At 29.0% G+C, this 26,428-nt stretch overlaps 3 protein-coding genes and 1 long non-coding RNA gene across 5 annotated transcripts; 1 reads left to right on the top strand and 3 right to left on the bottom strand.

Moving 5' to 3' along the window:
• Window positions 1-5,234: 5,234 nt before the first annotated feature.
• LOC145182834 (uncharacterized) lies at window positions 5,235-10,302 on the bottom strand. The gene is made up of 8 exons (XM_080058087.2): window positions 10,106-10,302; window positions 9,096-9,179; window positions 8,193-8,279; window positions 8,020-8,106; window positions 7,659-7,832; window positions 7,515-7,554; window positions 6,360-7,218; window positions 5,235-6,200 (listed from the first exon to the last, which is right to left on the bottom strand). Exons 1-8 carry the CDS (start codon window positions 10,211-10,213, stop codon window positions 5,531-5,533), a joined length of 2,109 nt encoding a protein of 702 aa, XP_079914213.2. The 5' UTR covers window positions 10,214-10,302; the 3' UTR covers window positions 5,235-5,530.
• A 1,301-nt stretch (window positions 10,303-11,603) lies between these two features.
• On the top strand, window positions 11,604-13,566 carry LOC149889828 (uncharacterized). The gene is made up of 2 exons (XR_016452235.1): window positions 11,604-11,752; window positions 12,244-13,566. It is a non-coding gene; the product is annotated as an uncharacterized LOC149889828 (long non-coding RNA).
• Window positions 13,567-14,738: 1,172 nt separating this feature from the next.
• Window positions 14,739-15,502, bottom strand: LOC145182604 (uncharacterized). Its single transcript, XM_080057785.2, has 3 exons — window positions 15,346-15,502; window positions 15,140-15,251; window positions 14,739-15,026 (listed from the first exon to the last, which is right to left on the bottom strand). Exons 1-3 carry the CDS (start codon window positions 15,429-15,431, stop codon window positions 14,850-14,852), a joined length of 375 nt encoding a protein of 124 aa, XP_079913911.2. The 5' UTR covers window positions 15,432-15,502; the 3' UTR covers window positions 14,739-14,849.
• A 306-nt stretch (window positions 15,503-15,808) lies between these two features.
• LOC145182603 (SMAD family member 4-like) lies at window positions 15,809-26,169 on the bottom strand. Of its 2 annotated transcripts, XM_090084889.1 has the most exons (12): window positions 25,978-26,169; window positions 25,170-25,602; window positions 22,650-22,777; window positions 21,523-21,555; window positions 20,877-20,945; window positions 20,506-20,784; window positions 17,693-18,334; window positions 17,518-17,577; window positions 17,286-17,426; window positions 16,998-17,081; window positions 16,664-16,864; window positions 15,809-16,551 (listed from the first exon to the last, which is right to left on the bottom strand). In XM_090084889.1, the coding sequence occupies exons 2-12, from the start codon at window positions 25,445-25,447 to the stop codon at window positions 16,064-16,066; spliced, it is 2,403 nt and encodes an 800-aa protein (XP_089941015.1). In that variant the 5' UTR covers window positions 25,448-25,602; window positions 25,978-26,169; the 3' UTR covers window positions 15,809-16,063. The 2 variants fall into 2 exon arrangements, with proteins under 2 accessions (XP_089941015.1, XP_089941014.1); XM_090084888.1 differs by lacking the exon at window positions 25,978-26,169 and having other exon boundaries at window positions 17,286-17,429.
• Between the last annotated feature and the right edge of the window lie 259 nt (window positions 26,170-26,428).

Genomic DNA, 26,428 nt, shown 5'->3' with positions numbered 1-26,428 from the left:
CAGTGACAAATCCAACTTTACAGTTATTAACCGAAAGAATAGAGTGATTATCCGAAGACACTATAATGAGATGCTTCATAGTCGCTTCATTGTGCGGTGACTACAAGGTTGTGGAGGTTCGGTAAGCATATGGGGTTACATCAATTACGACGGCCCAGGTCTCTGCTACTTATACGATGGTCGTATGGATCAATATAAATAAATCGAAACGCTTGAAAATCATTTAATCCCGACTAGAGACATCTTTTTTAGCAATGAGTAGGAGTGGTAGTTTCAACAAGATAACACTCCTTGTCACAAGGCGAAAACGGTGACTATTTGGTTTCAAGAAAACAGCATTAAGGTACTTCAGTAGCCAGCTAGATCACCTGACCTTAATCCAATTGAAAATGTATGGACTATACTGGACCGCAAACTCACTAAAGCTCCCGTAACATCAGCTGAACATCTTAGGGAAAGTTTGAAAGAGTCGTTCGACAGCTTATCAACTGATTATTGCCGAAAACTTCTTGATTCAATTAAAAGAAGATGTGAACTAAACATAAAAAACAAAGGTGGACCTATCCCTTATTGATCTTGCTATTAAAGCAAACTTAAATCCAGGTGTGCTAAACTTATGAGCAGCTTTTTTTTTAACCTTTTTTTATATACTAACTTTGATTAAAGATATTTAGTGATAGACATTTGTTTTTTTTTAATTTTTTTCTCTTAATGTAATTAAAAAAGCCAAACAAATATTTTTCGTTTTTTAAAAAACCTTGAATTTCTTATTTTTTACTTTTATTTCATTTTTAAAGAAAAAAACGCAATTTAAATCTAATGTGTGCTAAATTTTTGAGCAGTATTGTAGTTAATTTAGTTTGGGGCAACAACTGGTATGAACGGATTTGGACTTTTTTTTCCCTGTGCACCTTTAAAATATCAATAATCGGCTCCGATCTATGATTGGCAATTAAAACCATTCCTAGCGCCGGAACAATTTCGCATTTGCTTTGAAACCATTCTAAGATCCTGGTTAAAAAAAAGTTCAATTCCTGGCCAACATGGAGATATTTTAGTAGTCATAGGCTGAAGCAGTTATCTTTTTGAAAATTTTCAATGACGGAACATATGGAATTCAGACGGTATCAAGAAAAATATCCTCCTGAAAAAACCTCCCAGGAAAAATGCCTAAATAGTTTTTTTTATATATTTAGATACGCTTTACTATCATTTTACCATTGTATCAACCTTTTTCCTGATACCGCTTTTAATTTGTAAATTTTTAAATTTATTTGTTGCTTTTTTATTTTTGTTTTATCGACTGATTTTTTTGGAAGTGCAGCGGAGTGTACAAATACATCGATTGATTGTTAGGGAGAACATGCACGAATTAGTACACACAACAAATGACGGTCAGGACTTGGGGGGAGGCAATCTTTTAATTTAAACAAAAGTTTTTTGTTTTTTTTTTGTTTTTCTTTTTTTGGGGGAGGGGGGATTTTTCATGGGGAATTTTTTGTCAGGGGGATATTTGGGTTGGGTTCTCGGGTTTTTTTCTTAAACCAATTTAGAAATAGCTTAAACATAGTAGTAAGGAGAAGACACATTTACCCTGGGAGATACCCATTTTGGAAGAAGAGATTCTTTGAAAGGCAAATTTATAAGTAGTTTTTTTTAAGGTTTTATGTATAAATGTTTTTATTATTTAAAAATTAAGGAGAGGCACTAAATATAATAAGGGCATGTAAAAACAGATTATATTAAGGCCATAATACTACGGGTTTACAAAATACGTTTCAAATGGGACTCAGTGATATGGTTAATTGCTGCCTTTTTCTTGCTTCAGCGATTGATTTTGTTTACATAATTGTACATTGTTTATATTCTTAAACAAAAGCAATCAAATCTTATTTGGCTTTTAATTTGTTTTAAAAGTGTCAAAATTTTAGTTGTAATTTGTTTTAAAACACTGACTAGTTTTTTGTTTTTGATTAAGACTTTCATACAGTTAGAATAAATTGGTCTGCATTTTACAATCATTTTCTAAATTTCGAATTAATATTCAGCGTGGTTCTTGTTAATAGCGTTAAAGTGGTTGTTGTTATTCAGCGTGGTTGATAACAACAACCATGATGACCAAAATGAAAATTATTTGGGTGCATAAACCTTTACTAGAAAGTCTATCGGCCTCCGATGCCCCTGGGGGAAATCGTTTATAATCAAATAATTTATACTTGATTTATAATTTTTACAAAACATATTGAAAGGCCAATGCAAAAAGATGAAAAGGTTGTCTTCAGTGGTTTCCACTTCTTAACTGGCGTCGGCCGCCAAAGGGAAGGGGGGTAGGTGGGGTGGGCGCAATTTTTCGCTTCCTGTCACCAGAAAAAATGGAAGAAAGTTCAACGTTTGTTTTTACATTATTAAGCAATTTAAAGATTAATTTGTGCAAAATAAATTTTTCCAAAAAGTATATTTTTATGCGGAGAGTGAAAATCTCATAATTACAGAAAGCAATTCTGCCACAAAAAGTAAATTCTATTTAGGAAAAAAAATTTTCCGTTTTTTTGAAAACTTTAGTTATTGGAAAAAATTCAATTAAAACCTTTAATCAACTCTAACGTCCCTAAACATATTTCATAATTCGTTTAACGCATTATCAAATATTTTTAGGGTAGGGCATACAAAATAATATCTGACGGCAACCGCCAGTGGTTTTCACCTTTTGGTTGGCGCCGGCCTCCAAAAAAAAATTCCAGCAGCGGCCGCCAATCGGAAGGCGGAAGCTACTGTAGGTAGAGGCAAAAACATTCTGCCCGCAAAAATATTTTGGGAAGCGGACGGCAATTCTTTGCACCTCCAAAAAGAGTTCGTCTTTCGGCATAATCTTACTTTGCCGCCGGAAGGGATTGTTAACGCTGATGCGCTATATCACCATAAAAAATAATGGTTAATCACAAAGCCCAATATAAAGGAAGTTTTCGAAAAAGTGCGCTCCGTCGGAAAAGTGACGTAATCAAGGATTGGCATGGATAGGAAGCAACCCACCATGTTTATTAAACTTGCCCCCAATTTACAAAACCCCTCCACAAAAAAGGGTCCGCATACATGCCGAATAATTCCTAATATTATAACCCAGAAGTACCCAGAAGCAGGCAATTCTCCATAATACGCTGTTTTTCTTACCAATCAGTATGTTAAAACAACATAAAATGACTTTTTTACTTGATAAAAGTAAATAAAATAACTTACTTTTTACTTACTAAGTAAAGTATAGTATTTCAATGATAAAAATTTATATTTACTTGTAATGGTAACTAGTTTTTTTTTCAAATAGTTTTTATGTAAGTTGCCTATATTAATTTTTGTTACTTTTCATATCATGATTCAGTATTATTTTTTTGTTAATTTCATATCACGATTCAGTATTCTCTTACTTTTTAAAGTAAATATGACTTTTTTAAAATCTTATATTTACGTAAGATCACTTTCAAAAATAATTTACTTTTACATGTAAAAAGTAAATTACATTTCGATACAAACTATTTGTATAAATCTAAATTACTTTTTAAAGTAAATTTCTTTCAAACGGCTTACTTTTAAAAGTAATTTACAAAAAGTAAATAACTCTTTTATGTAAGCTACTTTTACTTGCAATAAAAAATAACGCATTTTTAATAAGTTTTTAATAAGTTACGCATTTTTAAAATTTAAAATATAAATATGTTTCATAATTTAATCTAAGTTATGTAAAGTAATTTTTTTAAAAAAAAATTTTTTTTTTTTACATCAAGATAAGTAAAAGTCCCATCCCTAATCATTACATCACCAGTCAAAGGTAAGCAAGAATTTCTCATTCAGTTTGTTCAATTTGGAAGCCATACAAGAAGTATTAAGCTATGATAACTTATTTATGTAGAGTTCTGAGTCATTTTAAAGATTAAGTAGCCCTATATAAATATAGTTTAATTGTTTAAAAAATTACATAACCGTTTGTATTACATATCTTATTAACTAGAATTTATGATATCGTGTTATTTGAGAAGGTAATGTTATAATGGAATTTACCCCGCATACGGGGCAAGATGATAATTTGAGGTAACTTTGGTTAATGAGTTTTTTCCTGGCTATTTTTAACTTTTATATGGGTTTTTTTATACATGTGACGCATAATATTTTTTTTCCACTTTTTGATAAAGTTTTACTTATTGAAACAATTATTGAATAAGATATAAGTGCTTTTCAAAACGTTCGTCATCTTGCCCCATGTTCCCCTATATATAGATATATATTTCATGTTTTATCATATATATATATATATATATATATATATATATATATATATATATATATATATATATATATATATATATATATATATATATGATAAAACTTATATAACTTATTATAAAACATATATATGATAAGATTTCTTAATCTTGCAAGCCTGATTAAGAAATCTTAAGTTTTGTAAAAGTTTAAAACCCAAAATCAAACTATTTGATTTTGACTTTTAAACTTTTATAAAACTATAAAAAAATTAAAAAAAAAAACTTGTAAAAAATAAAAACTAATACAGTTTTAATGAATCTTAGGTTAATGTTTTTCTAAGGTAAGAAATTATTTGTTTCAGAAGTCAAACAATTTTGCATAAAAACCTTTTTTATTATACAAAAGCAACTTTCTTACTCGATAAATAAAAAAGTCCATACTTATTTCTAATATAATTTAGAAAATAAAAGTAAACTAAAATTTATTAATTAGCGTAGATTACTCAGATGGCTCGCTTTTTATGTCGTGCGCAATACAAGTAATAACTTCAATAGAGATTTATATTGCACTCTGTAAAACTAGGACGTCTGAGAGCCCTAATTATGTTAAAATCACTGACGCAGCCAGACGGAAACAAACACCAGAAATGAAATATAAAAACTATTTAGGCCTAAATGCAAGAATTAAAATTGAAATTTCAAGTCAAACTTCAAATCTAAAATTCAGTTTCCTGATAGTTCTTGAAACCGAACTTCAAATTGCATTTAAAGTCTGTAAGTGTTCTTATTAACGCTTCATATCATATTTGCTGCAGTCAAGCTAGGCCACTGGTTAAACTATTCTGTTATAATTTCCTGTAAAATGTTGTATTAACGTCTGTAATTCCATTCCGATCTTAATGAACCACTACAGAAATATTTAGAAAAATATTCTCCAACTTTTATCTTAAATTGCGCGACAAAAAACCAATAAAAGTCAGATTTGTCATTAAAATTTATTTACTCCCCGCACAATTTCACCATAATAAAGATATTTAATTACACGAAAATTAATTTGAAAAACAATAATAAAAAACAAAACTATTCCGCGTAAAAAACTCATGAAAATCTTTTGACTACATTAGGACTTCACAGTTTTTTCTTTATACAAATATAAAAATTCTGTTAAATGGTAAAATGTTCTCATTTTAAAAAGAAAAGGACGAGGATAGCCTTTTTAAAGTATGTATTCAAAGAAATGAATATGTAAAAAATTTTCAATATTTTAGGTCATTTAGCTAAATAGACGATGACAACTCTGTTGCAATTCTGTTGGTCGCAACGTTATTAGGGATTTGTTCATTTATTCCTAAATGCTCGTTTTCTAGTTCTGCCTTAATGGAGCTATTACTTGAATATAAAGAATTTAAAACCATAGACGTAGAAATGTCACCCTCGCTACATTCGCCATGTTCAGCTTTATATTTAGCTTCAATTGCATCTCGTCTCCGCTTGCAAGAAGGTAAGTGAGCTTGCATGTGAGATTTTTGTTTGAACACACGACCGCAATCACAATAAATTTTTTCGAGGTCATGAGTTAATCTGTGACGAGTTAAGTGTGATTTTCTTGTAAAAACTTTTTGACATTTATTACAAGGAAATTTAGAATCACCTTTCTTACGACCTTTTTTATCGTATACATTAATAGAGGCATTTACAAGTGATGGAGTTATTGATAAATTCTCAGAAGAAGATAGGCTGTCTGCATTATGGACATCTGGTTTAGGAAGTATGGTTACTAAACCATTTGATCTTGACGAGTACGTTGAGGCTGGAAAAGATGTTGTAGAGACACTAACAGTTGAACTTGTTGGTGATGCAGCAGCAGATGGTATATTCATTAGATGGGTTTGTCTATGACGTTTCAAATCACTGTTATCGGCAAAACCTTTATTGCAAATCGGACACCTAAATATAAAAGACTAATAAAAATATCGCCAATTCACTTGGAGTTTTGGGTTATTGACGGTACCAAAAAATGAAAAGAATATGCCTGGGATGAATAAATGCAAGTGTATAAACATTTTCTTTAGTGTATAAGTATATACTTAGGTAAAAAAGACTTACTTAAAAGGTTTTTCGCCAGTATGAGTAAGCAAATGTCTAGTTAAGTGAGATTTTCTGTTAAATCTTTTATCACAGTATGAACACGGCCATGGCTTTTCGCCAGAATGAATCATGTTGTGTCTCTTCAGATGGGATCTATTGTTAAAGACACGTGAGCAAGTAGGACATGGGAATTCTTTTACATTAGTTTGCGTGATCAAATTTTGATGACCACAAGATTTCTTTGTTACTTCAGCATCGCATGTTAGACACCATTTGCGATGTTCTGCTAAAGGAGTACCTGCAGCTATCTTTCCTTCATTTACTATTCGCTTGGATGGGGAGTTTTGAGAATTAGTTTCCCCAGGTGAGTTCTTTGATGTTTCTTTACTTATGTAATCAGGGTTCACTGCCGAAGAATCAAATTTTAGCTCTAAAAATTTGTTTGCATTAATATCTAAATATGTACCACTGTTTTCTTTAGCCGATTTAAACTCAGCTGGTTTTTGAACAAGATGTCTACTCTTTTCAATAAATCTTGGATAATTTTGTGAGTCATAATTATGCCAGTGTTTATAAAGAGGCTGATTCTCAGGTTTACTAGTAGAGTCTATTTCAATCTTTTGGGAGCCATAAGCTGTACTTAAGGTATTTTTATTTAGGCTATTCTCTAAATCATTGCCAAGGATTGGATTATTAGAGTCAACAAATGAACTTTTTTCATCAAGAATGATAACTGATGGTTGATTAACTTTATCAACTGGTTCACCAGAAACTCTTTTCGACTGAAAACTTGATTGTACTGGTTCAATATGAGGATTGTTTTGTAAATTTTTGGTTTTATTGTGCATTGCATACTCAACATGATCAGCATAAGGTTCTATGAAAAAAGATGTATATAACAAATATTTAATGAAATAGTCTTTAAAATATTGTTTATTATAACTATTTTTCACCATCATCATTTCATCATAACCATTCTAATGTACCACACCTTAGTTGTTTACAATGTGGTCAAGTGATTTTTTTGATTTAATTGTCTTAAGACTTCTCATTTAACCATTTTAACCACAAATGTTAAAAATAATATAAAACTTTTAAAAATAACAAAAAAGTAATCTTTTTCTAGAAATAGTATCCTGTAACATAAGAATTAAAAATCAGCTACATTCTTACCTTGAAAATTTGAGGAGATGTCCAATTCACTTTCAATGACCTATAACATTATCATAAGGAATCAAAGAAGTAAAAAAAAACTATAAAAACTAACTAAAATACATTGTATTAAAACTAAAAAAAAAAATTGTATTATGAACCCACAATTTCCAAACATCTAGACAACTCTGCTCTGTCCTCAAAAGAAATTCTGTCTTTCATGGTACCAATTTTTCTTCTGAAAGCCATTATGGCTACTTGAGATTTTAAGTAAGTGCTCTTCCATTCCTCTTTTTTTCTACGTTCATCTTTTAGCTCATTATTTATAGCAGTGTGTTCCTATTAAAAGATAACATCTTAAACAGCTTAAGAATCAATTTTCTAAGCTATACATAATTTTCTATAAGGATAGACAGAAAAATAATTATTCAATAAAAGATAAAGCATAACCAGCTTATGTTAGAAACATAAAAAACATTCTGTTCTTCTGAGAAGTAATAAACAAGTTGATTGTAAAATTATATACTTGATTATATTGTTTTCTTTGACGATCAAGTCGTTCTTCTAAGACATATATTTCTTGCTCTAATTTTTGAACAACTCCTTTTATATCCTTAAAATAGTTAAAGATTTTATCATTAACTAACTTAATCATTTTATCTTAACAATCATCCTTAACAAATACTTTTAAAAAAGTACCAAATGGTGAAAAGATGCTTTTCTTGATCGTAGCTCTTCTTGCAAATCATCTTTCTCTTTAAGTAATCTCATTATGCTTGAATGAGCCTAGAAATAAACAATAAATTATTTATCTTTGTTTATCTTTTCATGTTCTTTACATTTAAAGAATTTTAGTTAAATTGCTTCCAAACATCCCTTCTTTAAAAAAAAAATTTACTTTAAAACTAAAAAAATTTTTTTTCATTTGAAACATTTTTTTTTTTTTTAAATCATCATATTGAACTTGCATTTTTACACTGACTATGTAAACAAAGTTATACTGATTTAAAGTAAACAAATTGCAAACAAAAATGTAAAGTATGAGTTAAATGTATGATGAGTTAAGTTGAAAGTCTTATTCACTTTGATTATCAGGTAATAGCCTGAAATTAACTACTTAAAAAATAATTCTTTTACCCTAACTAGAATCTTCATGCACAAACGCTTATAATTAAATCCCACTATTTAATTTTGGTGTTATGCCTAAAAAAGTACCACTAATCATAAGCTTTCAATCATTCAAAAGTAGTACATTAGCAAGTTTATAGTTATGTGCAATTATAACACTGTTACACAAGAAAGGTAACAAGCATAGTTCAACTAATTACAGACTAATATTGTTAACATATATAAGTAATGGAAAACATTATTTGAGATGGATTATAAAACATCTAAATAAAAATTTTCATAAAAAACTACTAGAAACATAAAGTCTGTTTAGTCAAACACTTAATAATGATTTTCCAGTTGATATAATATTCTTGGATTTCGCTGAAGCGTTGGTAACTTGCTGCATAATTAATGCTTTTTGGATTAATTTTATTACTTTTACTTTACCATTAGTTAAAGAAAATACAACTTAGAAGTGAAGACAATTTTTACCTGCTCCAACTTTGATTTTAATCTTATGTTTTCTATTTGCAAAGAGAACTCATAGTCTGATGACAAACCATTTTCCTCAGTATACTACAAAAAATATATTCACTTAATACATTTAGATAAAAAACATTTAGATTAGTTTTAACACTTCTATATTTGAAGGAATAAATCTTTTTAAAACAATAAATTCAAGATAAAAGCAGAAAGATCTTTTTCCCCAACCCCTTTTTTGAATACTTAGACATCAGTTTACATCAAGCAATTACTCACATACAGCACTTTATTTGAAAAAGCTGTGAACTATGTGCTTAAACATCTAAGGAATATATTTTTATTAGAAAATATTAAACACCAAAATTTTACAGCCGTAATGGTTAGTGTACAGGGAATTAAAATTAAAGTTGTAGCAATTAAACAAATGCTTAGGATTTATTTTTTCATATTTTAGGTTATTTTAAAAAATAAAAGTAGCAACACAATCCTGTGAAACATAGATGAAAAAGTACTTTTTCAAAGTCCACCTGACCCTGTTTTTATTTCATAGAATAGTCTCATTAAAATCAATTTAAAACAGCTGGTATATTTAATAACATTTGACAAATCAATGAAAACAGGTGCTACTTTTTATGTCTCCCCTCTCAATGTATTAGGGTACTTATAAATGAAAATAATATTCACATAGAAGTAATTGTTTATCTTAAACTCTAATCAGAATAAAAGGAATATATTTGTTATTAATTATCTTATCCATATACAAATTGATTATTTTGATAAATGGAACTTAAAGAGTATAATTTAGTTAATTAGGTTTACTTTATTTTTTTGTTCTACAATAAAAACTATTATTTTCTTATGATTCTTGGATGTATAGTATATTTATAATAAGAATCAAAAGATTTTATAACTCCAGAAATAAATTGCTGGGGATTTATGATAATACTTATTTAAATAAATAGCCATAATTACATCTGTAACTTTAAATTCGCGGGGAAAAAAAAGACCATCAAATTTACCTCGTCCTTTTCTAATTTTATATATGAAACATTTGCCTTTCTCACCAATTTTTCTTGAAGATTTAAAAATTTATCTTGGGGTTTTGAATATACCCCATTTTCTTCCATCTTGGAGTACTTTCCTTTGACCTCGATTTGATGTGAGCTGTCGATTGTTGTTGAAAATAAGCACAACGCTTGAAGGGGGTTTTGCAGGGGCTATTTAAAAAGGGCCCGAAAATTTAAATCTTATCGGATTTGCAAATATAAGCGTGTTTTAATATTCCGTAAGAGAAGACACTAATTTCAGAATTATCTTGCTCAAATAAATTTTTAAAGATTATAGAATCTAACCATAGTTTGAACGAAAAAACTTATTTAAAACCTTTACCCAGGTAAAGAGGGTGACAATAGCCCCCGTCATAAAATTAAAAATATAAGCACTTTAACTTAGTTGTCATCTTATTATAGCCGCTCTCGCCCCCAAAGACCGTAAAAAATTACTTTGCTCACAGTAATTTTTGAGTATTAAATATTTAATATCAATTCAAAAATAGAACTCTTTTTAACAAATGTAATATAACAGCATACATGTTTATATGTTTCTGGGATAAACCTAACTTTCCATTAATTAGAAAAAAGATATTAATGGAATAAAACTATTTCAACGGGGGAGGGTGTAAATACTTTTGGCGTTAAACTTTTGTTCTCGATGAAAGGACTCGGTTTTAATCTTGAAAAATAGCGCGCGGTCCATTCAATTCAAATGATAAAAAATAAAAAAACGACTGATAATTAAACGGAATTCCGGAAGAAAATTTATCCTATATTTAAAAGAAGTCTTCTATATTTTGGTTTAACTTCTAAGTTTGATGAAACTTGAAGAATAAAAAGGGATAAACAGTATAAAAAAATAAGGAAACACCGACAAAATACCTTATTTTAAAAGTAAAGTAATACAAGACATTCATACAACACGGGTATACCATTTCATATAACAAAAATCTTCTCTGATAAATCCCTTTTATTTCTATTTTTATTATTATTTTTTTTAACCTATTTTGGATGCATTCCAAAATTAAACAGAAGTCACGGTGCATAGGAACATGCTCTAAGATCTTGCAATACATCCCCAGAATTTTTTTTTTTTTTTTTTTTTTTGGATTATCATCAGAAAACATTTCCTCCTTCAAAAAATATAAAAGACAACTTTTTTTAGTGGGGGCCTGGGAAGAAATCACATATTTTAGGGGAGTGTCCAGGAATTTCGCTAAACTAACCCCGCCCCAACCCCTAACTGCCCTCCATCAATTTCTCTTTTTGAAGCGCCTTGTATTTTAAAATGTTTGTTTAAAATTGAAATTTGCAAGCGAATAAGTAGTTTTCATTATTTTCTCTTTACATTTTTATTGAAATAAAAACAAAGCAAAGCAACCTTTAATTATTAACAATTAGTAAAAGCTAGCCGTTTAAGACCAATAAATATTGCTGAAACAACTTATTTAAATCTAAATAAAAAGAAAAATGACTACTCAAACCTTATCAAAACTATATTCTGGAAAGATTACTCAGCGGATAACCCTGACCTTCCCACCATGCTTTGCTCGAAATGTAGAAAAAAGCTTGGAGGGACTGATCCTTACTTCACTATGCAACCGTGTTATGAAGGTAATTATAACTATATTTATGTTTAATTTACTTAAGTTAAAATTTAGTTACGGTATTTTGGTTATTATAGTTGCCATACATATGCTATAAAATTTAGACCTGAATACAAGAGTTATCAGAGGGAGAAAATGTGAATTTTTTATTTGTGAAAATGGGCGCAAATCAAAAATGCTTAAAAATACTGTTAAAATTAATTTTTTTATGAGTTTAAAGTCAACTTTTGTAATAACTTCATTATGATTTCTAAGTAATTGCAACATAATTGAAGTTGCACAATTTCTGAGAAGTGAAGCAAGACAGAAAAGTGTGGAATCTGGATTCAATATTAAACTGATTGAAAACAACGAAACGATTAGAAAATTTTTCAATTGTAATAAACTCCCATTGCTATTAGAATTAAATGAAAGCAAAGAGGTAAGTAAGCTATTACCAAAAAAATATTTTTTTGATAACTAGATTGCAATCTGTATTATTCTTTTTAATTTTTTAAGGATGTTTATTATAATGACATTGAAGAGCTTGTAGAAATGGTGGAGGGCAGGGATTCCTTAAAGTTACTCTGTCAATAACCCTAAAACCAGAGTTAAAAAATAACAAAATTCCAGAGAAACTGAGCAAGTGTGAAGGATATGCGTGCAACGATTTTAAAGATTTAAGTGTCCACAAAACTATTATATTGGCCATTTCGCCTTTATTGACCGAAAAGTACCATAGTTTGCGGTTAATTTTGGATAAGTTGAACATTTAATCCTTAGATTACACGATATCTGAAGATCCAAAGGTTTTGCTTCAAATAGTTGGAAAACAAACTACAACATCAAAGCACCTTTGTCGGGTTTGCATGACATCATATCCTGACTTTCAAAAAGCTGATCATTATACTCTAGAATCTTTATGTAGATTGTACGACCAACGGATGGCTTAACAGGCGAAAAAAACAAAAAAATACTAGAACTTGTAAATATTCCTGGTCTACACATTGTGCTAGGTGTTGTAGAAAAAATTGAAAAAAAAATTGAAAAAAGTTTATTAGAAAACAAGGAGCGTGGGTTACAATTTGTTAACCAACATCTGTCTAAGATAAACATCTGCAGAGTGTCCTACCAAGAGCAGCATTGTTTGGAAGGCAATGCTTGTAATAAGTTGCTTAAAAATATAGACAGCTTTAAACAGTTTTTTCTGGAGTCTAATCTTGGAGTTTCCGCTGGCAAATACATTTAGGTACTTAGAGATTTTAAAAAAATAGTCCATGGTTGATTTGGAAAATTATTAAGCACCACATATGTCAAAGATTTAGAGGATTTCTTCACGAGCTATAGAAATCTAAGAGCTACAATTCCTTTGAAGGTAAACATAGTTGAGCAACATGTTATTGAATTCATCGAAATGAAAGGTGGAGTCTTCGGTATGATTAGTAACTTTTAAACTTGATAAAAAATAATTTATGAAATTATAATTAAATACTCTATTTCAACAATTGAATTGTTAAATTTGCATAAATTACGACGAATATTTATTAAAAATAACTTGCATTTCTTTTGTACTTCTTATATTCTATAGGCTTAGGTTACTGGACCGAACACGCTCTCGAATCCATTAGGATTTAAATCAGTTTTGGCGAATGAGAAAAGTTGGAGAGCACAGGCCAAACTATATGGAGACGTTAAAAAATGCGGTTGTTGCTTACGACTACAAGCACTTTTAAAGTAGCTTTCTATTTGCAGGAATGCATTTTGTAAAACATTAAACCTCCTATGAACGAACGTTTGGTATGATTTTGAAATGTAAAATATCAATCATAATCTAACCATAAAGACCAGAAATTTTTTTTGCGGTAATAAGTGATTGTAGCAAACCCTACTCGTCCCCCAACAGCCCTCCCCTAGAATATGGTCCTAAAAACCGTTTTCAATTTTTTGTTTGTTTTTTATTAAACTAGATCAAAATTCATCGAAAGATTTCAAATTATATCAAAAATTACATCAAAAAGAAATTTTTCGTTTAAAAATTAAGACCTTTTAAAGTTTTTTCAGGGGGTAATTTTAAGCTTTGAATGGTTGTAAATCTTAAACGAAAAAAGATTTTTTGATAAAATTTGAAATTTGTCGATGAATTTTGATCTAATTTATAATAGAAAAAAAAAAAAAAAAAAATTATAACTAAAGGAGAACTAGTTCTAGAACAAGGGCAGTTAGAGGTCGGGGAGGGGTTGGTTTAGCTCCAATTACTCTAATTTTTTGCAAGTCATCCTTATTCGACACCAGTATCAATATAATAGAAACTTGAGTATGCTCCATGCCTCTTAGTTACCTATCTTGAACAACAAAATTCACTCCCTAAAATATATGATTTTTCCCCAGGCCCCCACTGAAAAAAGTTGTCTTATTTTTTGAACGAGGAAATGTTTTCTGATAATCCGAAGAAAAATTCCTGGGGATGTGTTGCAAGGTCTTAGAGCATGTTCCTATGCACCGTGAAGTGTATCTTCGTTTACAGTACAGTTTGTTGATTATCTAACATTTAATTAAATGCAATAATACCAATTTCAAACTCATTTTTAAGAAAAAAGTATTTGGATTAAAAAAAATTTAGGCCAATCCGTACAATCCGTCTAAGACTTTATAAGATTCAAATTCTGATTCATAAAAGAAAGTGCTTTATTCCGCATATGCTTTGATTTTTCTCGGAACGTTTTTTTTTAAGTTATCGATCTAAAACAAGCACGCGATAGATTGTAAATTGCTCACGAAACTTCAAGATTTATCCATAAAATATGAAACTAATTTACTTAGAGTACAATCTTTAAAAATTTAGAAGTAAATCGTTCCAGAGAATTCTTCATCAAAACAGAAACTTCCATCTTTCATCTACCGATAATTTTGATTCAGCCATAGTTCTAGTATCGCAAGTTTCACTTATATATATATATATATATATATATATATATATATATATATATATATATATATATATATATATATATATATATATATATATATATATATATATATATATATATATATATATTACTTAAAAGCATGCAAAACATTTTTGGCTGCGCAATTTCTTCTACGCCATTTCGACTAAACCTTACAATTCATTTTTGGTTGTTACCATTGAAGCGCCTTGTATCTGAAACCAATAAATGATCAAGAACACTTGGTTTTCCTAAACCCAATCCAAATACATCAGGACCCAGATGTCTTTTCTGCCATAAACGCCGTCTTTGATCTACAATTTGTTGCTCTAACTTACCTGGGATCTCAGCTTCCTCCTATAATCGAAAGAGAAAGTTACCAAGCCTTCATATAAATGAAAGAGAAGTTTAGCAAACCGAAAAGACTTCGAAAAAATGATAATAAAAAAATTATTATATCAAAATCATACTTTGGAAAGATAAGGAAAAGTGATCATTGATTCAACACCTGCAATTCTTAGTTCCAGGTTTCGTTTCGTTTTACGCATACCTGAGCTTTCATGTCGAATGCGACGGTTTTTACTAAATTAGATATAAACGAAAAAACTCACTTGTTCAATTTGTAGTATTAAACTCATATCAAAAAAGATCTTTTAAAACACGAATAAATCATTACCCTATCCATTGCTTTCCAGGAACACCAAGACTTCTTGGACGCCAACCTGCACGACCAGCAGCCATTAAAATTTGAGTAAGAAGCATCTATAACATTTTCAAAATTTCTCAAAAATATAATTTATCAAACAAAAAAAGTATGACGCAGGTTTTACACAAATTTTCTGCCTTTTACATAAGAAAAATAAAATTTTAACTATGAAAACGAAAAATAATAACGATCTGTAATGATTATAACTTTAGACTATTTATATATGCTTTAAATAGTGTTTTCAAGAAAAAGAAGTGACGTAATTATTCGATAAATACTTTGTTTACATTCGATGATTCTGCACTTAAATATCAATTAAAATGTGCAAATAAAAATTAATAATTAACTACCACTAATGTAATCAATTTAATGGGATGCGAACAAAATCAAGTAAAATTAAAGAACAATAAGTTCCTCAAATAAAAGGAGAATGTAAAATAACCATTTAATCCTGAAAACGTATACACGTCATTTCAAAATCATCTAAAAATAGATAAAATTAAAAAAATATCAAAACTGAAAAAATTTAATTTCATAAGTACAATAACAAAGTAATCAAATAAAAAATCTTCAAAAAAGTTTTTTCCCCATCTGAATATCACAAAAAATATTGAAGACAGTAGTTTTAGATTCGTAAATTATTGATATTTTCAAGATCAATATGACATAAAATTGAGATTTGACTAAATTAATGGTCACTTGGCATTGGTTCATTAATTGGTATCTGATGTAAAACATCGTCTAATAATTGTAGCGCTCGATGTAAACGTATCTCAATCCAACAAGGGGTTTGTTTAATATGCACACGAGGATAATCTGGACCCCAACCCTTTACAAAACTAAGTCTAAGCAAGCATAATCTTCGCAAATCATCAACTCCAAGTGATGCAGATGGATGATTTAAGCTATACGCAGGTCCAGCACCACCAGCTACAGCTGCTACTTGAGCGGCAGCAGCAGCTTGAGCAGCCTGTGCTTGTTGTTTCATTTGCTCATAACACATTCGAAGATCAAATACTTTAATGTAGGCCTGTGGATAAATTTTATGCACAGCATCACCGGGGGAACGTCCTGCTTGTCGGTCAAGGAAATAACTTGATACAAAAACGCTTTGATCACTTAAGCATCTTACCCACACATCACCTTCACCTCTGCGATCAAGTTTAATACCACGTCCTATGAACGTTATATAAATATATATATATGGCAAAATGCTACAAAAATATAATCCAAAGTATTCATCCTTAATTTTCAAGTAAACAAGAATAAAGCAAACATAACAAATTACCAATATGTAACAAAGCTTTTTCACTGGCTTCAGTTCGATGAACATTGGCGAGCTGCCCTAAACAAAATCGATTTCCACCATTACCAGAGGCATCTACATACCCATCAACCGTGACTGAAGGAGCCTTGTGTGGCACTTTAAAAACTTCACCAACTTGCTGGTCAAGTTCATAATAAGCAATTGAACACCAAAAGTTTGGAGCTAGAATGAAAACCATAACTTTAGTGCATGAACAAGAAATAAGAACTCATTTTTCTTTTATAATCTTTTAGAAATATATCAAAAGTGTTTCAATTATACTGAGAAATTATGTTTGTAGAAAAAATCAAGTTACTAGCATGTCTTGTTAATAGTCCAGCGCTTGCTGACTGTATTGAACGAGTGTATGAGTCAACACGTGGTTGCTCAGGAGGATTCCCTATAATAAAAAATAAATTCTTATAAAACGCTTGTAAAATGATTTACTCCCAGCTCAATCTGTTGAGTTGTACTCAATCTGTAGTAATAATAGTTGTCTACAACTAAACCTAGTTGTAGACAACTATTATATACCTAGATAAATGTAGCTCATAATTTAATAAAACTCAATTTTTTTTCACTCGAGACAATTAAAAAAACATACAAAAAGAAGGACCAGCCGTTGCTGCAGAGTTTGGAGATTGAACTGGAAATGGCATACTAATGCCAGTCTTTGGATGAAGACTTGATTGTGAGGAAATGTGATCTTCTTCTGGTGACCAGCTAGGAGGAGGTACACTGTTCCCTACTTAAAATTGTAAAATAAAGAAGCAATTTTTATACATATATACTATTGGCTCTTTATTGTACCTTAAATATTGATTTCTCAAAGGTACCTGATATGATATCAGTTTGTGGTAAATGACAATTATTTTCTTCTATTTTTAAAGATGGATCTAAATATGTAATCAAAACATTCAAATTTCAATCATTAAGTCCACATTAACCTTGTTAACATCAAGTATTATTAAAAAAAATCAAGTATTATTAAAAAAAAAAGTTAAAACCAACTGATTTTATCTGGAGATTCTGGTGTAGCTTTTTTTGGAGTATGTGAACTCATTGATTTAGATGAGTTTGGGTATAAATTTGATACTGGAGATTGCAGTGGCACTGAAGCAAGATGGTCATTAGATCCCTGTGCAGAACAGCTGTGCTGATGATACATCATATTATTGCCAGGTGAGGTTACACCTACATCTATAGAACTGGAATGACTACTTGTTCTGTGATGAGAGGGGCTTGTAATAGCAATTGAATGCATGGGATAGATAGTATTTGATATAGTTGATGTACTAACAACAGTGCCAGAATGACTTGAAGGTCTAAGTGATGAAGATAAATTTGATTGAGGAAAAGATGATTTGCTCCTATCATATACTGGATCATAAACTGAAGGTGGGTAATGATATGGGCTTGGCACAGGTGAGTGCAATTGACTAGGAACACTGTGATGGTGAACATCAGCGCTATATGCTAATGGTATGTGACGACCATGCTCTTCATGCAACATTTGATCACTTATTCTTCTGCCATCAACTGTAGATGTTCTAGAGAGAGGTCTGTTTTCCATCAAACTGTGTTGTTGTTGGTAGGTTGATTGATGTCCATGGTTGCTGCTATATTGCAGAGAAGCATTATGAGTAGAAAGACCTAAAAATTATAAAGACTAGTAATAAAGAAATCAAAAATAAAAAGAGATCATTTAATTAAATGATAAACAATAATGGTCAGAAGTTAAAAATAATCCAAAAAGTGTTTTCTAGTTTTAAAAATATTTCTACACAATCTATTTTTCACATTCTAGATGAAGCAATTTTTTGAAAAAAGATTTCGATGTTTAAAAAGGGTTTTTTTAAAATTACAATGATCACTAGCATTATACCATAGATACAATGACATACAATCAGACATGATTCTCATAGCATGCAACCATAAAATCTACACTAACCCCAGAGATAAGAAAAAAGTGAAAATTCAAAACAACCATATCTTTAAAGCAAAAATAATGTGTTTAATAGACTTCTCATATGAACTTCATATTGCTCAATATAAGACCCATAGGCATTAATCACAAACTCAGTGCTGACCTTAAACTTCTTGCAGGTCTTGTTGACATGGGTATAGCATTCCACTGCTTGATGATGGATGATGGAAGCCTTCAGGCAGTGACAAAGTTGTGAGGAGATGCACAGGTCTTTAACTTATGGGATTTCCAGATTGAATAATCAAGTGGATTTATCTGGTGAACTGGGCGGAAAAGAATTTTTCGCCAGAAATCTGATAGATATTTTTATGACCCATAGAATAACATTTTTTCTCAGAATGTTGATGCACATGTATTTTGACACAAAAACTGAATTTGACAGATTTTGGTCTGAAGCCACAACTCCAATAAAAACAGATTGTTCTGATTTGAACCTAATAGAATTAGGAGCATCAAGGCCTTTTGGAACTGACATAACAATTACTCTAACTGTTAGACATTAAACCCACAGTAAAAAGCTTCTCATCAAAGAACTTAGTAATTGACAGACCTTTTTTTACTTCTTTCAGCTTTCATTGTTTCAACAGTGTCAGTGATGAGGTATCTTTTTGATCTATCCCTAGAACTGAATTTAAGGTGTTTATTTACCATTATTCTCATTGATTGCTCAATCAACATTTGACCAGTCCACCATGTGAGTGGAATGGATAGTATTGAGTTTGACTTTTGACATATTTGATAAACAATGGTACTTACTTTCTTTATATTTCTAACAACCAGGTTTTATTTCAATATGACCAAACTTCTTGAATTGAGTTGTCATAAACAGTCCTTTTAGTCATCTGTAATCTTGCAATAATGTCCTTGAGTGAAATGCCTTAAAGGTCAATTACAGCTTTACTTTAGGATGTAATGGTGAAAGAAAAAAATATCTATCATTTGTTTGCATAAGTACTACAGATATCTAAGAAAATATCCACTTCAATTGTCTATAAGTTATATAAAATAATGCTTTCAGTGTTTCAGTTGCATGCTCTATGATACATAAAATGACACAATGTTACATATAAGGATACAAACATAAAAAGAATGAATAAAGTCAACTTGTATATAAAAATATTAGAGTGAACTCAATAAAGTTACAACTTAAATGAGCCTTTCTAAAAATGTTTAACTAATTTATCAAATCAAGATTTCAACTTCTAGCAAAAATTCCAACTGTTATTCAACTGTTATTAACCCCTCATTTTCTTCTATTCGGTTTATAACTGCAAACTTGATAACTTCTCATTAACGTCGATAAACTATCCTTTCTTTATCTAAAAAAAACCAAAACTAGCTGAAGCCAAATAATTTTCCTTTCCATTCAAGGGCAGTAATGTTGACACCCAAATTATTTCCCTGATACAAAAACATTTAAATTTGATTTTATAGGGGTGTGATTAAATTTCTAAAAATGGCAGTTAATATTATATATTTCTTTAAAGAAACACCAAAAATAATGAGACAACTTGGACAATTGAAAATGATTATTAGCAGTCAACTGATATATTTATAAAACACCATACTATAGTTCAATAAGGGAGTTTTCTTGTACTAACATCTTATTATAAATGATTAGTCAACTTTATGAATTTCTATAACTTCATGCTACAGCTAAATATTATCTAATTTAAGCTCTGCAAAATATTTATATATTTTTTTAATTATTACTTTTAAAAAATCACAGATGATAAATACCTTCTTTTCACTGCTTGGATCAATTGCAAATCATCAGTTATATTATGTCAGTTTAAATATTGTTTTTTAAGTTAGAGAAATTTAATTAACATATTACCAGTGTGAGACTGCATTAGGCCTCCATGAATATGTTGTCGAGTTTGAGAGATATGCACTGGTGAAGGATGATTTCCATCTATATAACTTTGTGTCAATTCATGCTTATCATGATGTATAGACTGACGTGGGTTAATATGATGCATAGAATGGTCTTCATGATGAATCTGCTGATGGACAGGCTGATGAATGGGTCGATCAAGTTCTGGTTTAAGTGGAGGATACATACGAAAATTCATTCCGGTAGACATTGATGGGCCAATACCACTTGGCACACCACCTGTGGAATCAAAAATTGAACTTTTAAAGATTGAAAAAAGGGAAATCTGAAAAAAAAAATTATTCAAGCAAACAATTTTAATTGTAACTTACCTCCGTAAGATGACAAATTTGAAGGTTTAAAATCATTCCCAGTGGGACTCATTGTATTAGAACTACCATCTAGAATAACCATATTTCATTTTCATATAGCTATTAGAAACATAATAAAGATAAGTACAAGATTGATAAAACTCTGATAAACCTTACATGAACAATAATAAAAGTCATAGTAAATATGAAGTGAAAATAAAATTAACTATGATGAATGCAGAAAAATATGATCATTTTATAGTTAATATTTCTTTAAACAAACATTTTTTGGCAAAAAAAAGTAAATGAGAAAAAGTAAGACTACCCATACATGCTTCAACTATGATTGTAAAGTAACTTAAATGAAAACATTAACTAACTATAAACTAAATTTGAAAATCGTGCATCTTAAAAACCATTTGTTTAGAGAACTTCATTACAAACAATGCATTTTTTTAAAAACAAACTAATATAAGTAATATGGATATAACAAAGATTGTTTAAAATGACTAAAAAAGAAAAAAAGTAAGAAACAGAAAATCTAAAACTTCTCATGGATAATGATGAAATACTTTCAACATTCAAGAAATTCAAACAAAAAATTCTAATTATAAAGTTTGAAAAAAACTTGTAATAACAATATCAACCAAAAAAACAAAAACCATACCAGATTGCTGGGATATAGATAATGAGGAAATATCTATAACAAAGAAAGTTATTGGAATAGTTTAAGCACCAATCGTTGTTTCCAAAAGTTTTTACTTAAAAGTAACACTTAATAAAATTTCAGAAAAAACTCTAAGACAGAAAATAACTGAAAAAAAGTTAAACCATAAAAAATTGAGTTAGTTTTCAAGTTGATGTCTGCAGAAATTAATTGAACAATTATCATTTTAAAATGTTTAAATCATTTCTAGAGAAATAAACATTCTAAATTTACTAGCAAAAATAGATTTATAAGAAATATATGTTGATTGTGAGCAAATTTATTAGTAAAAAATATATGTTCATTGTGATCAAAATGCATCTATATTTGAATTAATAATTTATATTTACAACAAAAGCTAAAATATATTATTAGCATTTTATATTTTTATTCTTAAAAATTCTTATGTAAACATTTGTTGATTCAAAAAATAGCACATAAAGTTTTAATCTCACAAAAAACAATCTAATAGGGTGCTTATGAGTTTTCAAATACTCTTTGACTTAAACATGTAGGATAACTTAAGATAACCAGGCAGCTGAATTTTTTTTTCTTTTCTTTTTTAACAAGATTTACTTATGATTATAAAAAAGAAAGGATTTAAAAGGTTATGAAAATATTAATAATTTAACTCCCTTGCCAAATGTGTAACTAATAAAAAAAAAAAAAAAAAGTAACTTAAAGTGAAAGAAATAACACTTTCCTTAAATTTTACTTGAAATGAGTTTTTAATAAACTTTTTTTTTTATTTCAATACTTGCAGCATCCATTCAAATCCAGGTTGAAATGTTATCCATAGTTTAACTTGAATCAAAATTTCAAATGTACAAAATTTTTCTTTGCTTCAATTAATTTTTCAAATGATCATTGATTTTTTTGCATTTAAATGAAATCTGCTTTTGATGGCAATTCATGTGAAAATTGAATAAAAATACTTGTGCTACTTTGATTGATTTTTGGTTTGATTTTTTTTATTAGCTATCATTAAAAAAAAATCTTATCAATAAAAAGAAATCATGCCACAACTATGGACTCCCTTTTAGTAATGTAAAAACACCAAATGAATTGACAAACTTCATAAACATCACCTGGTGAAACAACTCTTTCATAATGATAAGGATTAATACAAACATTATCACACTTCAAGTCAAATGCATATTGGCAGTAAGAAATGTGTTTGAGCTCATTTTTATGCAAATCAGGCCAGCGCCATATTCTAAACAAAAAAAATTATTAAAATTTTTCTTCAAAATTTACAAGTAATTGACAAGAGTATATTAATTGGAAACTCATTGATTGCTCAAATGAACTTTTGTGAAAGATTTTCACTGCATCATTTACCCTGTCTTGTATAAAATTTTAATTAGAATTTATGGTATTTTTTCAAAATTAATAACACTGATGCACATTTAATGGTGTACAAAATGTGGTAAATACAAATTTTATTTTAAATATTTAAAATGCTACTTTGAAATAAACTTTATTATTAGTCTTTTATACAAACATGCGCAAAAATGCCCTTAATATGAATCCAAGACAAAAACTTTACAAACAAATACAAAAAATTTCTATTGTTATTTCTATAATTTTAACAGATGTAGGTGGGTGAAATTAGTATTCCACAGACTGTTTATTTAAAACATATAACTATAACTATATAAATCATTTTTATATTCAGTCAATTTATGAACTAAAATCTTTCTAAAACCCTGTTATGGTAAGCAAGCATAGGTAATTAATATACTTTAGGTCTATGGTTTGTTTTAGAATAAAATAGTATCATATTTTCTAAAAACAAAAAAGTTTTTATCTATTTTTGTGTAATAAGACAACTTTTTTTAACATTATAGTATTTTGTTAAAGGAAAAATAAAGATTTAACAGACTAAAAATGTTTGTAAAAATATAATTTTGGCATTTAGAAAAAATATAAAAATAAGTAAAGAAAATTTTCAAACAAAAAGCAGTTTTAAAAACTCAACATGATGGACAAATAAGTAAACTTTTTCTCATACAGAATGTATGAGAAAAAGCACCCATTTATAAAAAGAATTTTCACTTTGTTTAAAAAAAAAAATAAAATCAAAGAAACTTTTATAACAAAAACTTGAAACTTAACATTAAGTTATCAAAAATAAATTTAGTGAAGAAAATTATGATAATTTTCTACAACAAGCAAGGCCATGAACTATTGTTAAAATTTTAAAAAATACAGCTGCATAGCAACAAACAACTCAAAATGTTGCTTAGATCTACACAATGACTTTAATGCAGATACTTTATAGTTATATTAGAAGCTAGAAGTTCTTATAAAAAAGTGATATGATGCAATAAAAACTAACATTTAAGGTATTTCTCACCTTAAACCATTGATTTAAATTTATCAACAGAAGAAAATAGAAGTGTGCATTGCAAGAGATACTGAACACGCTTTGAATTTGCTTAACTGAAAAAAATTTGATTTACTTGGACTGGAGAAGCCATTTTAGTTGGCATATTTTAAAATCTTTTTATTATGAAACAAAAGTGTTCTAGCTTACTTTAGTTTTAGATTAAAGAATAAAATTAAAAAACTTTTAAACCAAACTATGAGAAAACAAACCATAATTTTTTCAAAATTATGGTTTGTTTTCTCATGTTTTGTTTTCACATATTAGACATATTCAATCATTTACTTAACAAGATATATGCCCAGATGATATAATCAAACTTTCTAGCCTCTGTCCCTCTTGAAAATGTTATCTGGGATATATTTTTTGATCTTTATATGTGGCTAAGAAAATATTTTTTCTTATTCAAAAAAAAGTAATACTAACTTGAATACTTATTAAAAAACACATAGTAATCAACAAGTCTTGTGAGAGAAAAATCTTAAAAATTGTTTTTTAATAACTCAAATTGGTGGGCCTTCTCTCAGCATAAGGCCCAAAGCAAAATTCTTTTACCCCCTCCTTTATCTCTATTTTGATGGGCTGAATTTAGGATTTAGGTTTTTTAAAAACTTATTATTTAAAGCTTACATTCTTTTTTATAAAACCGTACTTTGAACCCAATGTAATTTTTTTTTTTTTTGTAAACAGACTCTTTTTAATAAGGATGGAGGCTTTTTAGGATTTACACATGGATTTTTTAGAAAATTGTATTTAAATATAATAAAAATACAGCCTTTTAAGTCTAAGGCTGTTGACAACTTCCAAATTTGTGGAAACGTAACAGTTTTTAGCACAAAATAAAAATAATAAACTTTTACGTGTCATAATACAAAATTTAATTACATATTACTAATTTTTGGTAATATTCCTGTGACGATAGTATTAACCAAAACTAGGATTGTTTGTTTCACCTGGACTTGTTACTGATGTGTTTTTTTTTTCAAGAGTAAAACAGTAATATCCAATTCTATCAAACTATTATATGGATTATCTAAGTAATATCCAAGAATGGAGAATAATGTAAGAATAATTGAAAAGCTAGTATTTATAAGCATAAATCATTTATGTCTACAAAGTAATATATACATATTTACAAAGATCATATTTATTTTTCACTCATTGTGTATAACAATGAAAATAGTTTGAGAAAAAAAATTTACTTTAACGTTTTTTTTACCTGGAATATATTACATGTGGGAAGCCTTTCCTACCAGCTACTTGCAAACGACCGTCAAGAGTTCTTTGAATAGTAACACATTTGGTGGGATGAGCACCTGCTGTTGTTATAGAAGTTATTAAAGCTTCAAGTTCATCTTTTTTCTCTTTCAGTTTTTTTACCAACGACTCTATCGCTCTTTTAGAAAAAGTCTCTGATTCGCCACCTTGCCTATGACACATTAAACTATGAACAATACTTAAACATGCATCATTTGATGATGGAGTCGGTACAGCCATTGCGTCAATTATGTATTGATTTTAAGAAGAATATCACAAATTTGGTGAGTTCTACTTGCTATTGTCCATACTTAAATTAGAATGCGAAAAATTAAGATCAACTTTTTCCGCCGGCGTCTTCACCGGATAAAGGCCATTATTCACCAGACGAAGAACTTGATTGATATAAATAAATAAATAGCTCATTGATGTATCGTAATATAAATTCACATATAAAAACACTTTATTTTGATCAATTCATGAAGGATTGATGAAAAGCCAATATTTTTATAAATAATATCTAGAGTTTCATGGCTTAACAGTACAAGTTCAAAAACCTAACTTTTTATAAAAGCCATTTCAAATTTTCAAATTCACTTTCAACATTTCTACATTTAGGATTCTATGAAAGCAAAGTTGATTATTGTTTTGCCTACAAATTTTTTTTGTCAGATTTTTTTGTTAGGTTCTTGAACTTGCACTGTTAAAGCCTAGAACTCTAGATATTATGTTGTAGACATATCATAAAAAATGTTTTTTAAAATATGCACCTAATTAGGTTCGGACTATAAACACGGAAACTTCCTGGTCTCAATTATAAATCCTTTTTTAAATTCATCAAAAAATAAATCAGTTGTTTAAAAATTCGTGTATCCAAATGAAGATTCCAAAAAAATTGTTTGTCCATTTAAAAACTTTAAAATGATAATTACTTATTCCAAAACAACGATAAAAAAAATTGTAAAGGTACCACAAATTTCGTAAAAGGTTTAGCGCTTTCAAAAATAAAAGTTACGTAACGATTTTTACTCAATTAGTTATTATTTACACAATAACTTTGAAAATAAAAACAAATGCAAAGAAAACCAATAGTCAAAAACTGAAAATGAATATTAAAAATCAGTCAATTACATCATGTAACACATGTTTTGTTTATTTGTATTTTTTTAGTGTTCATATACGTATTTTTTGAAACTAAATTCAAAAATCATATTCGTTTTG

Source organism: Hydra viridissima, unplaced genomic scaffold, assembly GCF_058129835.1.
Source record: "Hydra viridissima isolate aposymbiotic clone 2 unplaced genomic scaffold, HvirCarnegie_v1 scaffold_4, whole genome shotgun sequence".
In the NCBI taxonomy this organism is placed as follows: Eukaryota; Metazoa; Cnidaria; class Hydrozoa; order Anthoathecata; family Hydridae; genus Hydra; species Hydra viridissima.
The sequence above is the reverse complement of the archived record's forward strand: the minus strand, read 5'-3'. Positions and strand labels throughout refer to the sequence as shown.